The 17,855-nt window shown below is 35.2% G+C and overlaps 1 protein-coding gene across 1 annotated transcript; it reads right to left on the bottom strand.

Moving 5' to 3' along the window:
- Positions 1-1,407: 1,407 nt before the first annotated feature.
- On the bottom strand, positions 1,408-17,755 carry LOC118546405 (UDP-glucuronosyltransferase 2B10-like). The gene is given in 5 exon segments (XM_036109114.2): positions 1,408-1,687; positions 3,965-4,184; positions 5,263-5,362; positions 7,245-7,364; positions 17,624-17,755. Coding segments are annotated over 5 exon segments (852 nt in total).
- Positions 17,756-17,855: the final 100 nt, after the last annotated feature.

The raw sequence follows: 17,855 nt of genomic DNA on the forward strand, positions 1-17,855 counted from the left end.
TGCCCTCTTTAATACCCATTACCAGGCTAACCCATCCTCCCACCCCCCTCCCCTCTAGAACCCTGTTTGTTTTTCAGAGTCCATAGTCTCTCATGGTTGGTCTCCCCGTCTGATTCCCCCCCTTCATTCTTCCCCTCCTGCTATCTTCTTTTTTTTTTAACATATAATGTATTATTTGTTTCAGAGGTACAGATCTGTGATTCAACAGTCTTGCACACTTCACAGCGCTCACCATAGCCCATACCCTCCCCAATGTCTGTCACCCAGCCACCCCATCCCTCCCACCCCCCACCACTAGCAGCAATGTCCACAATAGCCAAACTGTGGAAAGAGCCAAGATGTCCATCGACAGATGAATGGATAAAGTAGATGTGGTATATATCTACAATGGAATATTATGCAGCCATCAAAAAGAATGAAATCTTGCCATTTGCAACGACGTGGATGGAACTGGAGGGTATTATGCTGAGCGAAATAAGTCAATCAGAGAAAGACATGTATCATATGACCCTAGTACCTTTTTTATTCCTTTCTCTTTTTACTTGTCTATAGTTCTTTTTTGTTCCCAATTGCTCTCCCTTTAAAAACATCAGTCACCTTTGTCTTAGTTGGAGTTAAACTCAGTTTATACTGGAATCTCTCTTCCCTACTACAGTAGTATGAATAACATCTGTCTTGCCACCTTTAACAAGTATTCAGCTGTGTTTCTTTGTCAGGGGCACATGTATTCTATTTGATTTTATTTATGCAGCAGATATTTCTGACAATGCATGGTAAAAATAATCAGGCTTCTTAAGTCACAGACTAAAACGCTAGTGAGTCTTTTTTCTTTCAGTTATGAGATTATATATGTCCGTATTAAAGTAGAATTATTTGAGGATTTTTAAAATGAGAATTGCAAATGGAATATAATCCATCTTTATAGGTAGTATGTCTCTTTGGTTTGATGAACAGAATTGAATAATGACAAGAATATTGAGGGAAGTAGATGTCAAAAAATACATAGGATCATTTACCCCTTAGGGTAGAATGGATTAACTAATACAATATATTTAACCAAGAGTAAAATATTTGGGTGAGGCACAAGTCTTATAAAATGTGGAGGAGAATCTGTCACAACTTGATCCACAGTGGTTGAATTAAATGGAGTGATCTTACTTATGCTTGCTAGCTTACTTGCCTACTATGTCTCAAAAGTCTATTCCCTTTTTTTCTTTTCCTTCTTAAACTTTTTTTTTTTTTTTAAGATTTTATTTATATATTTGACGGAGAGAGAGACACAGCAAGAGAGGGAACACAAGCAGGGGGAGTGGGAGAGGGAGAAGCAGGCTTCCCGTAGAGCGGGGAACCCGATGTGGGGCTCCATCCCAGGACCCCGGGGTCATGATCTGAACCTAAGGCAGACGCTTAATGACTGAGCCACTCTGGCGCCCCATTCTTAAACTTTTGACAACAAAACAAGCAACATTTTATGACAAGGAAAGTAACAATTGCCACAGAGGCCAGTAGGAACCCAATCACATCCAAAGAGTGGTGCTGGAACTAGGTGAGGTTTTAAGAAGCTGGGCGTAGGTACTTGGCTCCTTTATGACGAATGACAAACTCAATCCAGAAGACTGCTCCATCCAGAGGCTTTATAAGCTGATCATGATGAATGGTTGATAACCACATAACATTTTCTTTATAGCTGAAAGAAAATCAAATGATTTACAGAACAAAGTAGAAAAGATAAGTGAAATTTTCATGTGGATGGTAAAAATGAGTGCCACATAACACTGGAAGAAAATTCTATTATTTTTTTTAGAGGCAATTATAGAGATCTTTATGGGCTGGAATTTGTTGACTGTCTAGGATTTCAAACTGTGAAGAAAAAAAAGTTGGGAGATGACAAGTATTTCTAGCTTAGAAAGTGGAATGAGTTAAGTCCCTAAGGCAAAAAAAAAAAAAAATTACATGATTTTGACATGCAAATTTTGAATTATCCAGTAAGGAATTGTTAATAGATCTGGTAAGCAAGTTTCAAAATACTATCATAATCCAGAGATAGGAGACAAAATCCATGGGAGGTTCGGGGACATGTCTGGGCAGAGCTGATCAAGAGCTGGTATTGACTTGATAACAGTGATTAGTGGTTGTAAGTGTGGAATGGATTGTGTTGGTTTGAGTCTTGACTCTGACACTTTGCTTTTTTATCATTTCTGTTTCTCAGTTTTTCATTTTTGAATGGATAGGAATAGTACCTTTCTTAATCTGATGATTTTGAGGAATAATGTATTGATTCTTGGAGATGTCCTTATCATTTAGAGACTCCATTTGTATTTGGTATTGTGGTTTTTCTTGTTAGTATTGTCATTTTAGAATATGGAGAGTGCTCAACATTTCTCTTGCAGGCATTGCCAGTTGCATTTGTTTCTACTGTTGAAATGATTATGGACTAACGGAAAGAAGAAGGATTAATGAAGAGGGCTTACAAACTTTAGATCACAACGTGCTATGGCACTGTAGCAACAACCATGGAGGTAACTTCTGTCTCTGTCCTGTGAAAACCACGGTGAGAGCACCACAGGGTTTTTGAGAGGAGAGAAGTAATCCTGAAACCTATCTGTAATACAGTAGGGAACAACTATAATGAAGTTACTTAATCCGTACAAAGAACTTAGTACAGTGTGTACCAATATCATAAACATTCAATACATATCCGCTAATAAATTTTCTTCATTTTGGGGGTTCAGCTTTACCTTATTAAGAATTAAAAAATGTAAAAAGACATCAATTTTAGAAAGATATGCTTTTACATAAAACTGCCAGGTCAAAGGTATCCTTAAAAAAACAAAAAAACAAAAATGTGCTTCCCATGGTGTTTATTTAGGATGAATAATAGTTGGGCTAAATTAAAATTAACATTACTTTTAAAATGCAGATGTCCCCTGTGATATTATAACCAAACATTCACAAAATTTTATTTTTAAAGTCATGAAAAAAAAAGGGGAAACATATACTTAATTATGATATTAGTAATAATAGGAAGAGTATAGCAAATTAATGTATATACTGAAATAATTTGGAAACCAAATATTTCTGGTCCAGAAAATTTGGCTTTTAAACAGGAATATTCTAGGGGCACCTGGGTGGCTCAGTCGTTAAGCATCTGCCTTCGGCTCAGGTCATGATCGCAGAGTCCTGGAATTGAGCCCTGCATCAGGCTCCCTGCTCAGTGGGAAGCCTGCTTCTCTCCCACTCCCCTGCTTGTGTTCCCTCTCTCACTGTGCTTCTCTCTGTCAAATAAATAAAATCTTAAAAAAAAATAAAAAACAGGAATATTCCAATAGATCTCTTCCAAATCAATTACTTTTTGATTTTATAGTTCTTTCAAAACAAAAACAAGCATAACCAAAATTACTAAGACTATAACTGCATTTATAAGTAGTATTCACAAAGTTTTAATTGGATAAATTTGAAAGTTGTAGTTATTTATCGTTTATCAGTGATGGGATCAAAATACTAGCATAGAAAATTTTGGAAGTGTTTAATGGGAATTTGAGATTATTAACATCATGCTGGTTTACAGAAATTAAACCATTTTAGAAGAGTTTAAAACAGTTGGTGAGTTACGCTGAAAGTCGTAATTGTGCAGATTAGTACTGTTGTAGCATTCATGGTTCCCTGCTTCAACCTCATTCTCAATGCTTCCTCTTAATCTTTCTGTTAACCATATTGGTGATTCTTTTTATTGATTATGTCAAAAATTTCTTTACTATCCTTAAACGTCTTACAGACTTTTTCCCTAAAACTACCAAAAAAAACTTACTCTGACACAATGGATTATTGATGGTGGTCTTCAAAACATTGAGCAAATCTTAGTCATAATTGTTTTCCTATTTGGACTCATTGCTTCCTGCCTGGCTTTCATATGAGCATCTCTCTAGAAATAGTATCTAGTAAAAAAAAAAAAAATTGTACTCACGAAGGATCATTAATGACAGTCCTCAATGCACTGAGCAAATCTGTACTTGACACTGTGTTCAAGTTCAAACTAACAGCTGCTCCCTTGGCCTTCATGTGAGCAATGTTATCAGGTTGATCCGCAAACAAAGGAATGCCCACCATGGGGATCCCGGGGTGGATCGCCTCATAGATGCCATTGGCTCCACCATGAGTTACAAAGGCTTTGGTTTTTGGATGACCTAGGATTGAGTGAATTTCACTAAAATTATTATATCTTTAAAATGAGAAATGAACATTGTAATGCACTGAATCTAGAGGCAGTGTTTTTCTTTTTTTAGATAACATTATTATACATGTGAAACTGCATTTAAATTACTTTCAGAACTCAGAGCAAGAAGCATGTAAGTCTTCTAGAGAGGTAGATGAAAATTACATTAAAGAAGTGGTGTGTTTGACTTCAAAAATGAATACAAGATTGGCAGGCGAACAAATTGAAAGAACATTTTGGATAAAAAGAAACAGCATGTGGGGCGCCTGGGTGGCTCAGTCCGTTAATTGTCTGCCTTCAGCTCAGGTCATGATCCCGGGGTCCTGGGATACAGCCCCACATCGGGCTCCCTGCTCAGCGGGGAGTCTGCTTCTCCCTCCCCCACTCCCCCTGCTTGTGTTCCTTCTCTCACTGTGCCTCTCTCTGTCAAATAAATAAATAAAATCTTAAAAAAAAAAAAAAAAAAGAACATGTGCAAAAAGAGGGGGGCATGTTAGAAACATTCTCTTAAAGAAATAGTGAAGTCATTGAGTCTGATACATAGGGTGTGTCAGGGTTGCAGGAAGAGTGATGGTGGTGGCACTGGAACCAGAGGAAGGAGAAGCTACATTTAATCATAAAATGTGTTATTAATGAAAAATACTGTAGATTTTTTCCTATAGAAAATGGAGAACTGCTGGCAATAGAAGAGCTATTCTTTTTCAATAGCATTTGAAGTACCTCTGCAAATAGGAGAAAGATAGGTATAAGGAGAGAATTCAAAGAGAGCAACAATTTAGGTTGTTATTGAAAAATTCACCTGTGAGAAGTAATTATACCTGAAATAAAGGTATTTTGATTCTGGCCATAAGGAATGTGACTGTATGTAATAAAATGCTAACTTTTATATTTTTTCCTAGGACTAGAAATAATACAAATAACTTAAGTTTTGTTTTATTAGTATTTCAATAGTAAATGCTCAATAAATTCGTTTTTTGTTGAGCTATCGCTCTGCTCAGCTGTTATCAGCTGTTACTCATGTTTGCAGTATTTGTTCTCCAGAGTCATACCAAGAAGGTCATTTTGGGGGATCCACTTATACAGCTGAGTGTTGGGTCCTAAGGTTTGTGGTTTCTTGCCATCAAATCTCCATAGAACCTGTTGGGGTAAAGAAAATACCTATTCTATGAGTTGAACTTCAAAGTTTTACAGCATATTAGAATTCTAGAGAGATCTAAAGACATCCAGTTAAATGCCTTCCATATGACAGCTGAGGAAGTGAGGACAGGAGGTGTTAGGTAATGAGAACCAATAAAACACTGATGTAATAGAAATGCTCATATAACATGTACCTATTTTTTTATGTTCAGATATGGAATAAAGTCATGGCATTTCACACATCGTGGCATGGACAAATCATAGTGGCATAGATTATCAATAACAAATTCATATATTTAAGAAATTGTTAGGCAATCATGATTCTAGTACAGAAAACAGTGGCAAATTAATCTATACATTTATTTTGCTATATATACTAACTCTTGTTTTCTAAACTTAAATACTAACCTGTATTTCTTTTTAATTGTCACAGAAGGGAATTTACTTATATCCACCTGTTTCTCAAGTTCTTATATTGGAGTTTTACATTTTTTGATGTACAAAAAGGCTAATCTATGCAATCAGGTGCTTGTGAGAAGTATTTGTGTTTCCTTATAATTTATTAATTCTGCTTAGGAAGTAAGTATAACTTCTTTTAGATTATAAATTGTTAAGCAATACCTCCAAGAAAAATTTCAGTTGATAATTTTTGACATGAACCTAGAGTATTACCACTATTGCTAGGTTTGGAAATTCTTTTGATTTAGAAAGAGCTTGTTGATAATTTACAAATAACAACATGGATGTTGAAAAAATTCCAAAATCGGAATGCTAAAATTTATTCAGCTGACTTTTAACACTTCAAAAAAGGCACATAGCATTGCCTATGCAGGTACCAAAATCTGGTGTCGACTTTGGAATTCCCAAGCAATCCCCATAAACTGGATTATGATTTATTAGTGTTTAATTTCTATTTGTTATGTGAATATAAAGTAACTTTAGATTCTCAGCAAAAAATTAACATAGGTGATTAGGTGAAGATTCTATCAGATAAGAAAAGTTATTTATATATTAGTAAAAACTAATATATTTTATGGAGGAGGCATCTGAGCCCTTTTCATGCCAGTCTTCTTTCTGCCTGACCCCTTTTTTCCCTTCTTCCTCAATCAGGAGCAGTAATCTGATTGATTAGAAGCAGAGTCCATTTGAGGCCAGGGTTCACCTCAAGGACAGGACCCATCTCCACCCTTTATCTTTTACCTTCCCATTTCAGACTTTGGTAGGGCCCATTTAACTGGGACAGACCGATTTTTCTTTCTCTAAATCATTGTAGCTTGCTTGGACACCCGGACACAGCGTGGTGAGCTCTGGCTATCCTTTCTCTGAATAGCACCCTGAAAAGCACACTGAATAGGCCTATCCGAAGTTTAGGGGAAATAAAAGAGGCCAGGATTACATGGAAAGTGCAAAAACTGCATGGTGCATTCAGATTTTTATCAGTATTGCTTAACATTGTGCTGGTACAGCTACTATTAAAGTTTAACTTTTTCCTGGTAACATCTATAGTGTGTACAGTGCCCTCAGGAATCCTTCATCGAAAAGGAACAAATGACAAAGCAAAATTTGGAGATTTTTGTACCTGTCCACAGTACCATTATAATACCAAAATTTCATACTGCACCTCATGTGTGTGTGTGTGTGTGTATGTATGTGTGTATGTATATATATATATAATCTCACAGTTTTAATGTCAAAGTTATCGTCAATAAAATATACCCTCTGTACTACTACAGCATCTGCCATGTATATTTTGGTTTTTAAACTGATATCTGAGATAAATTGTAGATGTAATAGTTTACCTTTCTTGCAGGAAATGTTTGTAATCAAAACTTTTAGAGAGTTTGACCATGAAGTAGCTGTTCACTAAAAGGTATTTTATCTACCTTTTGTGGAATTTGGCAAGAGCTGATGCAATCACATTGGCTCTTTCTTCTGTCATGTTACTGACCATTGACCCCAGAGTGAAAACCACAGTACCATTTTCTCCAGAGCTCTGGGCAAACTCTTCCGTTTCCTGTGAAGAAAGAATTTGCTCCATCACAAAAGAGGAACAGCAAAGCAAGCACTGTTGAAAGGATTACTATAAACAAATAGAGAAAATCAGATATAATCAGGAATTAAAGTAGCATCTGTTTTTTTTTTAAATCGTAAAATATATATAAATTTTACCATCTTAATTGTACCTAAGTGTACTCAGTAAGTGTATTGTGCAATCAATCTTCAGAACTTTATCTTCTAAAACTGGAAGTCTATACCTATTAAAAGAACTCTATTTCCCTTTTTCTCAGCCCTTGGCAATCCTCATTCTACTTTCTGTTTCTATGAATTTGACAAGTCTAGATACCTCATGTAAGTTGAATTGTATAGTATTTGTCTTTTTGTGACTGACTCATTTCACTCACAACAACTTTGTCCATGTTGTGACAGATGTTGATTTTCTTTCCTTCTAAAGGCTGAGAAATATTCCATTGTATTTACCACATTTTGTTTATTAATCTATTGATGGCCACTTGGGTTGCTTTGGCCTCTTGGCACTTAATAGTGCTGCTGTGAACATGGGTCTGCAAATATCTCATCTGGATCCTGATTTCAATTCTTTTGGATATATACTCAGAAGTGGAATGGGGGGATCATGTAATTCTGTTTTAATTTTTTGAGGAAACTCCTTATTGTTTTCAATAGTGGCTGTTTTATTAACAGACCTAATCCCTCAGGTTCTTGGGAAAGAAATGTGTGCATGAGGTCAGTTCCTTCTATTATGTATATTTGTGCAAATGAGTGTGTGTGTAGGCAAGAAATGAAATAGAGCCTGTGCACAATAGTGAGGGGGAGATACTTTTAGACAATAATAGACAGTATACCCAGACTCTATCAATAATGTTATTAATTACAATGGTAGATTCTTGGAAGTAGGCCACACAGCAGGATCTTAAGTTAACTTTAATTCTTTATTGTTATAGTTCTACTAAATCATTTGTTTTTATTCCAGACAGGTTTTCTGCAGTATTATTTTAGTCATTAGTATTTCATTTCCCTGACTATGAGCACTAAGAAAATGTTACTTATGATTAAGATAACTTTATAACATTAACTCAGGCCTATAATCCTTTATGCCTTACCTTAGACTTTGTCAAAATTTCCCAAACTCTCTCCCTAAATTACTAATTGCTGACATTGAGGAGTGTCGTATTATAGTTTGGAATTTCTATGAAACCATCCTACAAGTCTTCTTTATAACCCAGAAATATATTGTGTAGTTACCTTTTTTGAGTAACAGTATTGCGGGTTTGTTTACATATGATAGCCTTTGCCCTGAAATCATACTGTAAAATTGATGTCTCATTAGAATGTGCTTTGTGTGACTGGCAGTGAGGGGCGGGGCCCTAGTCATCACCACAGTGAGGGTCCCAGGGAGCACTTGCACCACAGCAGAGCTGTGGTCACCCTCCTGAGTAGCTCAGACTAGATAAAGCTCCTGGTGAAGATGTGTTTGCCTGGAATTGTTTCAGAGATATTTTGTCTTGTCCCTGATCCATGCCAATTAAAAAATATATATATATTACTTTCTATGCTAGAATAACTCCACATTGTTCAGTGTACTTTCCTTCCAAAGGGGGGAAAATGTAGTTTCCTGGATACCTGATCAAAACTATATGCTTATCCTTTCTCCCTCCCTTCCCTTGCCTTGCCTTGCCTGGCCTGTGCCTTTTTGCCTTTTTGCCTTTACGTTTTTGCCTTGCCTTGCCTTCCCATCCTCCATCCTCCATCATCTATTTTTTTCTCTCTGGAACATAATGATCTAGCTTTCCAATATAAAAGCTATACTTTCTCATCCTAATCATTGTCATAAAACTTTTCAAAATCATTTTTACAGAGAAAGGAAACAGTTTTCAAACTTCAGTAGTCTTGTATACTATATTTTGTAGAGCATTCTTCAAAAGTATAATTCCACCCTGATGGCATTAATTTTAATATACTGAATTTTCCTATGACTCACATAGTGCATCCTGGTATAGTGTGTGTGATTCCAGTGACTTGTAGCAACAGTTAAGATTACCTATTTTCAGTGTTTTGTTTCATTGGCCTAAAGCTTCTTCATCCATGCTGTGGAAGATAGTTCCCTATAGTATTATACTAATAGATTTTCTGCAGATTAATCACTGATATGGACTGGTTGTTCTCATTCCCTGACATCCTTATGAAAATAAGCTTATTGCAAGAAAATTTGCGAAAGTAAAAATTGCAAAAAAGGAAATAAGATTTACTCATGCTGTCTACCTGGGGATATGCCTGGTTTAGAATTTGCTTTCTTTTTTTTTAATTGAAAAATATATATAACATTGTGCAACTTAAGGTGCACAACATGTTGACCTCATACATTTATATATTGTAATATGATTTTCATCGTAATTATAGCATCTCTATCATGTCACATAATTATTTCCTTTTTGTGGTTAGGGTAATTAAGATCTAGTCTCTTAGCAAGTTTGAGGATTCTAATACATTATTTTTGTATTCACTATACTGTGCATCAGCTCCCTAAGACTTATTACTGCTAGTTGCAAGTTTGTACCCTTAAACAGTATGTCTCCTATTACCCCACTTGCCAGGATGGTTAGCTCCTGATAACCGCCATAACCATTCATGATTCCACATATAAGTGATATCATATAGTATTTATTTTTCTCTCTTTTTGAAAAGATAAAGTTGACAAACCTTTTAGATAGAAAAAAACTCAGAAATATGAGAGGAGACATTATAATTGGTAATACAGAAATGCGTAGGATCATAAAAGACTACTATGAACAATTATATGCCAACAGGTTAGATAACCTAGAAGAAATGGATAAATTACTAGAAAAACACAACCTACCAAGACTGAATAATGAAGAAGTAGACATTTGAACAAACCAATAATGAATAAAGAGATTGAATCGGTAATCAAAAACCTCCCAACACAGAAATTCCCCAGGAACAGACCACTTCACTGGTGAATTCTACCAAACATATAAAGAAAAATTAATGCTAGTCCTTCTCAAATTCTTCCAAAAACTTGAAGAGGAGGGAGCACTCCCAAAATCCTTCTCCAAGGCCAGCATCACCCTGATACTAAAGCCAAATAAGGACACAAGAAAGAAAACTATAAATCAATATCCCTGATCAATATAGATACAAAAATTCTCAACAAAATATTAGCAAACTGAATTCAAGACCATACTAAAATGATTATACACCATAACCAGGTGGGATTTATTCCTGGGATACAAGGATGGTTCAACATGGAAATCAATCACAGTAATATATCACATTAGTAGAATGAAAGACAAAAATAACATGATCCTCTCAATAGAGGCAAAAAAGGATTTGACAGAATACAGCATCTTTTCATTATAAAAACCCTCAACATATTGGGTATAGAAAGAACACACCTCAACATAATAAAGGTTATATATGGCAAACCCACAAGTAACATTATATTAAATGGTGAAAAATTGGAAGCTTTTCCTCTAAGATCAGGAAGAAGATAAATATGCCACTCCTGACACTCTTATTCAATATAGTACTAGAAGTCCTAACTAGAGCAAGTAGGCAAGATAAGAAATAAAAGGCATCCAATTGGAAAAGAGTAAGATTGTGTTTATTTGCAGATGATATGATTTTGTATATAGAAAATTCCAAAAACTCACCCAAAGAAACTGTTGGAACTAATCAACTAATTTAGTAAAGTTGCAGATATAAAATTGACATACAGAAATCAGGTGCACTTTTACACACCAATAATGAAACATCTGAAAAATAAATACTGTGCTATTCACAAGAGCATCAAAAACAAATATCTAGGTGTAAATTTAACCAAAGGAAAAAAAAATTTAACCAAAGAAGTGAAAGGTCTGTACAAAAAAACTACGAGACATTGTGGGGAAAAAATAGAAGACACAAGTGGAAAGATATCCCATGTTCATGGATGCAAAGAAAATATTGCTAAAATGTCCACATTACTTAAAGCCAGCCATAGATTCAGTGCAATCCCTATCAAAATGTCAATGACAGGAGCACCTGGGGGGCTCAGTCAGTTAAGGGTCTGACTCTTGATTTTGGCTTGGGTCATGATCTCAGGGTCTTGAGATGGAGCCCTGTTTTGGGCTCTGTGCTGAGCTTGGAGCCTGCTTAAGACTCTTTCTTTCCCTCTCCCTCTGCCTCTTCCCCCCCCCCCCCAACTCATGCTCGCTCTCTCTAAAAAAAATGAATAAAAAACAAATCAATGACATTCTTCACAGAAATAGAACAATCCTAAAACTGGCATGAAACCACAAAAGACTGCAAATAGGCAATGCAACCCTCCGAAAGAAGAACAAAACCGAAGTCTCCACACTCCCTGATTTCAAACTGTATTACAAAGCTATAGTAACTAAAACAATATGGGACCTACATAAAAACAGACACATAGACCAGTAGAACAAAATACAAGAGTCCAGGGGCACCTGGGTGGCTCAGTTGGTGGAAACGGCTGGCTCTTGATTTTGACTCAAGTCATGATCTCAGGGTCCTGGGATCAAGCCCTGTGTCAGGCTCCGTGCTCAGCGAGGAGTCTGCTGGAGGATTCTCTCTCCCTCTGCCTCTCCCCACAGAGTGTGTGTGTGTTCTCTCTCTCTCTCAAAAAAAACACAAAAAACAAAAAACAAAAACCAATAGTCCAGAATCAAACTCTGCATATATGTTCAACTAATATTCAGCAAGGGAGCCAAGACTACCCAATGGGGAAAGGATGATCTCTTCAGTGAATGGTGTTAGGAAAACCGCATATACATGCAGAAAAATGAAATTGGACCCCTATTTTACACCACTCACAAAAATTAACCTGAATATATCAGAGACTTAAACATAGGATCTAATACCATAACACTCCTAAAAGGAAACATTGGGAAGAAATTCTTTGACATTGGTCTTGACAGTGATGTTTTTGGACCTGAGACCAAAACCACAAACAACAAAAGCAAAACCAAAAAGTGGGACTACATCAAACTTAATAGCTTTCACACAGCAAAAGAGACAACAAAATGAAAAAGCAACCTGCAGAATGGGAGACAATTTTTGCAAACCATACATTGGATAAGGGGGCTAATATAAAAAATATATAAGGAACTCCTACAACCCAATTACAAAAAACAAACAATCTGATTAAAAAATGGGCAGAGGAACTATATAGACATTTTTCCAAAGAAGACATCCAAATGGCCAACAGGTACATGAAAAGATGCTCAGCATCACTAATCATTAGGGAAATTTGAATCAAAACCACAATGATATATTCACCTCATGCCTGTTAGAATGGCTATTATTAGGAAGTGGTAAGTGTTGGCAAGGATGTGGAGAAAAGGGTATCCTTGTACACTGTATATGGGAGTGTAAATTAATTCAGCCACTAATGATAAACAATATGGAGATTCCACAAAAACTAAAAATAGATCTACCCTATAACCCAGCAATTCCACTTCTGAGTATATACTCAAAGAAAAACAGGATATTGACAAGATATATGCACTCCCATGTTTGTTGATTATTTACAACAACCAGTGGAAACAACCTAAGTGCCATTTGTGACGATATTGATGGATCTTGAGGACATTATGCTAAAATTTGTATGTTTTCATTCTAATCTTTATTCATATAATTAAATCTACATTATGAGGAATTTGCAAACTGTTTTCCAAAGTGGCTGTACCATTTTTAATTCCCAGAAGCAATATATAAGGATTTTAATTTCCCCATATTCTTGCCAACACTAGTTATTATTTGTCTTTTTGTTTACAGCTATGCTACTGGGCATGAGGTTGTATCTTATTGTGGTTTTGACTTCTATTTCCCTGATGCCTAATGATGTTGAGCATCTTTTTCATGTGCTTATTGGCTATTTGTGTATCTTCCATGTAGAAATTTCTTTTAGATATTTTGCTCATTTTTGATTGGATTATTTGTCTTATTATTGAGTTGTAGGAGTTCTTTATGTGTTTTCAGTACAAGCTCATTATCAGACATGATTTGCAAATATATTCTCCAATTCTGTGTGTTGGTTTTTGTTTTGTTTTGTTTTTTACTTTCTTGGTGGTATCCGTTGAAGCACAAAGTTTTAATTTTGATGAAGTCCCACTAATATAAATTTAATTTGGTTGCTTGTGCTCTTAGTGTTTATACCTAAGAAACCATTGTTAAATCCAAGGTTACAAATATTGCCCCCATGTTTTCTATTTTGAGCTTTTAAAATGATTATTCCGTCTTACATTAGATTTTTGATCCATTTTGAGTTAATTTTTGTATATGGTTTGAGGTAGGGGGGTCCAATTTCATTCTTTTACATGTGGATAATTAATTTTCCCCAAAGAATTTATTCTGGATTGTAAAATCAATTCCAAAGATCTATGTCTATCCCTTTGCCTATAACACACTCTTGAGTGCTGTAGATTGGTAGCTGGCTTTGAAATCAGGAAGTGACTTAGATCTTTTTTAATTTCCTTTCACAATACTTTAGAGTTTTCAACAGTATGAGTTTTGAATTTCTTTTGTTAAATTTATTTGTATTTTATTCTTGTGGATGGTATTGTAAATGGAATTGTTTTCTTAATTTTATTTTGGAGTGGTCATTACAAATGTTTAGAAATGTGGTTGATTTCTGTATATTGATCTTGTATCCTGAAAACTTGCTTAGTTTGTGTTTTGATCTAATATTATTTTAGTGGCACCCTTTAGATTTTCTCTACATAAGATCATGTCATCTGCCAATAGGGATAAATTTGTTTCTTCATTTCAAATTAGGATTTATTTTATTTCACATTCTTGTCTAATGTCTTAGCTTAGTACCTACATAACACATTGAACAGAAGTGAAGAGAGTGGCTTTTCTTGTCTTTTTCCTTATCTATGAAAGAAAGCATTTAAGTCTTTCACCATTAACGCTGGCATGGGTGTTTTGTAGGTGCTTTTTTTCAGTTTGAGGAAGTTCAATTCTATTCCTAGTTTACTGAGTAGTATTATCATGAAGGTTGTTGGAGCTCATGAAATAACAATGAATTTGTTTTTATTTATTAAGATCATGCAATTTTGTCTTTTATTCTGTTGGTATGTGATATTATATTAATTGATCTTTCAGATGTTAAAGCCACTTTGCTTTGTGGGATTAGTACCACTTTTTTGTGTGTGTATAATTCTTTTTATATGGTTAAGGATTTGGTTTGTTAGCATTTTGTTGAGGATTTCTATGTATATTCATAAGGGATATTGGTCTGTAGTTTTCTTGTGATGTCCTTGTTTGGTTTTAGTATCATGTTTTATTTAGTATAGTGTGTTTTCTCTTCTTGTATTTTTTGGAAGATTTTTAAAAAGAAACGATATTAATTTTTCTTTAAATTCTTGGTAGAATCCATCTGGACCTGGGATTTCCTTTGTGATAGTTTTTTGATTACTAATTCAGTCCCTCTTTCTGTTGTTATGGGTCTATTCAGATTTTCTGTTCTACTTGAGTTATTTCATAGTTCATGTTTTTCTAGTGATTTGTCCATTTCACCTAGTTATCTCATTGTTGGCATACAGTTTGTATTAGTATTCTCTTATGATCCTTTTTATTTGCCTAAGGTTGGTAGTAATATCTCCAATCTCATTTCTTATTTTAGAAATGTGAGTCTTTTTTTTTGGGTGTCCATCCAGCTAAAGGTTTATTAATTTTGTTGATATTTGGGAAGAACCAAATTTTGGTTCTGTTCTTTTGTTTTATTGTTATTCTGTATTTTTTGGTATTCCAACTCTAATCTTTGTTATTTTCTTTCTTCTACTAGCTTTGGGTTTTGTTTGCTCTTTTTTTTTCTAGTTTCTGTGTTTTAAAAATCTGTTTTCCAGTTTTACTGAGATATATTAGCATATAACACTGTAGGGTATACCACTTAATAATTTGGTATATGTATTGTGAGTTGATTACTATAAATTCAGTTAACATCCATCACCTCATATAGGTATAATTTTTTTCTTGTGATGGGAACTTTTAAGATCTACTCTCTTAACTACTTTCAAATATACAATACAATGTCATTAACTATAGTCAACATGCTGTATATTACATCCCCAGATCTTATTTATGTTATAACTAAAAGTTTGTACTTTTTGACCACCTTCACCCATTTCCCCCAAACTCCAGCTTTGACAACCACCAGTCTGTTCTCCATTGCTAGGAGTTCAGTTTTTTTTATTTTTTTTATTTCACATATAAAAGAGATCATACAGTATTTGTCTTCTCTGATTTATTTCACTTAGCATGATGCCCTCGAAGTCCATTCATGTTGTCACAAATGGCAGGATTTCTTTCTTTTTTTATGATTGTATAATATTTCTAGGTGTATATATATATATATATATACCATATTTTTTTATCCATTCATCATTGATGGACACTTAGAATGTTCCTATGTTATGGCTATTGTAAATAATGCCAAAATAAACGGGAGTGCAGATACCTTTTTGAGATAGTGATTTCATTTCCTTGGGTAGCTGGGTCATATGATAGTTCTATTTTTAATATTTTAAGGAACCTCCATAGTGTTTTCCATGGTGGTTGCACCAAGTTACGTTCCCACCAAAAGTGTACAAGGGTTTCCTTTTCTTCACATCCTTGCCAACACTCACACATATATGGTCTCTTGTCTTCTTGATAACAGCCATTCTAATAGGTGTGAGGTGATATCTCATTATTTTGTTTTGCAATTCCCTGATAATTACTGATGTTGAGCATCTTTTCATGTACCTGTTGGCCATTTGTATGTCTTCCTTGGAAAAATGTCTATTCAGTTCCTCTACCCATTATTTTAATTGGATTGTTTGTTATTTTGCTATTAAGTTACATGAGTTCTTTATATATTTTGGATATTAACCCCTTATCAGAAATATAATTTGTAAATATTTTCTCCCGTTCTGTAAATTACCTTTTCTTTTTCTTGATGGTTTCCTTTTCTGTGCAGAAGCCTTTTATTTTGGTGTTGTCCCACTGGTTTATTTTGCTTTTGTTGCCTTTGTTTTATGTGTTATATCCAAAAAATTATTGCCATGATCAATGTCAAGGAGCTTATCCCCTATGTTTTCCTCCTTGAAGTTTTATAGTTTCAGGTCTCACATTTAAGTTTTCAATCCATTTTGGGTTAATTCTTGTTTTGTATGTGGCTGTCCAGTTTCCCCAACCACATTTATTGAAGAGAGTGTCCTTTCCTATTATTGTGTATTTTTGCCTCCTTTGTCTTAATTGACCATATATGTGTGAGTTTATTTCTGGGCTCTCTCTCCTATTCCATTGATCTATGTGTCTGTTTTTATGCCAGTATTATACTTTTTTGATCCCTATAGGTTTGTAATATGATTTCAAATCAGAAAGTGTGATGCCTCTAGCTTTGTACTTGTTTTTCAAGATTGCTTTCACTGTTTGGGATCTTTTGTGGTTTCATACAACTTTTGGGATTGTTTGTTCTATTTCTGTGAGAAATACTATTGGAATTTTGATAGAGATTGCATTGAATCTATAGATTGCTTTGGGTAGTGTGGGCATTTTAACAATATTAATTCTTCCAATAAATGAGCATGAACTATCTTTCCACTTATTTGAATTTTCTTCAATTTCTTTCATCAGTCTCTTTAGTTTTCAATGTATAGATTTCTCACCTCCCTAGTTAAATGTATTTAAGTATTTTAAGATTTTTATTTATTTATATGAGAGACAGTGAGCGCAAGCAGGGGAGGGACAGGGACAAAAAAACTTCGCACTGAGTGGGGAGCTTGATGAGGGGCTCGATCTCACGACCCTGAGATCATGACCTGAGCTGAAATCAAGAGTCAGATGCTTAACTGACTGAGCCACCCAGGTGCCCCAGTATTTTATTCTTCTTGATGCAATTACAGATGGGGTTGCTTTCTTAATTTCTCTCCCCCTTTGTTTTGGTAGTTTTATGGTTTTACTAACACAAATACAACAGGCACATAAGCTGTCTATTCACTTTCTTCACTGTGCATTCTGGCATTGGGATTGATGACTCTGATGGCCAGCTGGGCTGCTTTTTCCGCAATGACTTTGTGGTTCTTGGAGGAGACATTGTGAGCAATCTCTGCACATCAGCAGCACTTCAAGCTCCTTGACGTCGTGAAATAGGAACTTCCAGAAGCCACTGGGCAGCATATGCTTTGTTTTCTTGTGGCTCCCATAACTAATGTTGGGCATCAAAATCTGGCCCCTGAATCTTCTGTGTACCCTATTGTCAGTGCCTCTGGGTTTCTGCCGGTTGTGTTTTATTTTGCCATATCGGTCTGACTGGTGCCAGCTGAACTTCTTGGTCCTCTTTTTAATGATCTTGGGCTTTACCAGAGATCTGAGGGCAGCCATGATGCTGAGTAGGAGATGGCTGCTGCCTTCTCAGGCAGCGCTGAGAAAGAGAGCTTAATTTCTCCTTCAGATAGTTGATGTTAGTGTATAGAAATGCAAC

Source organism: Halichoerus grypus, chromosome 3 (genome assembly GCF_964656455.1).
Source record: "Halichoerus grypus chromosome 3, mHalGry1.hap1.1, whole genome shotgun sequence".
NCBI classification, from domain to species: Eukaryota; Metazoa; Chordata; class Mammalia; order Carnivora; family Phocidae; genus Halichoerus; species Halichoerus grypus.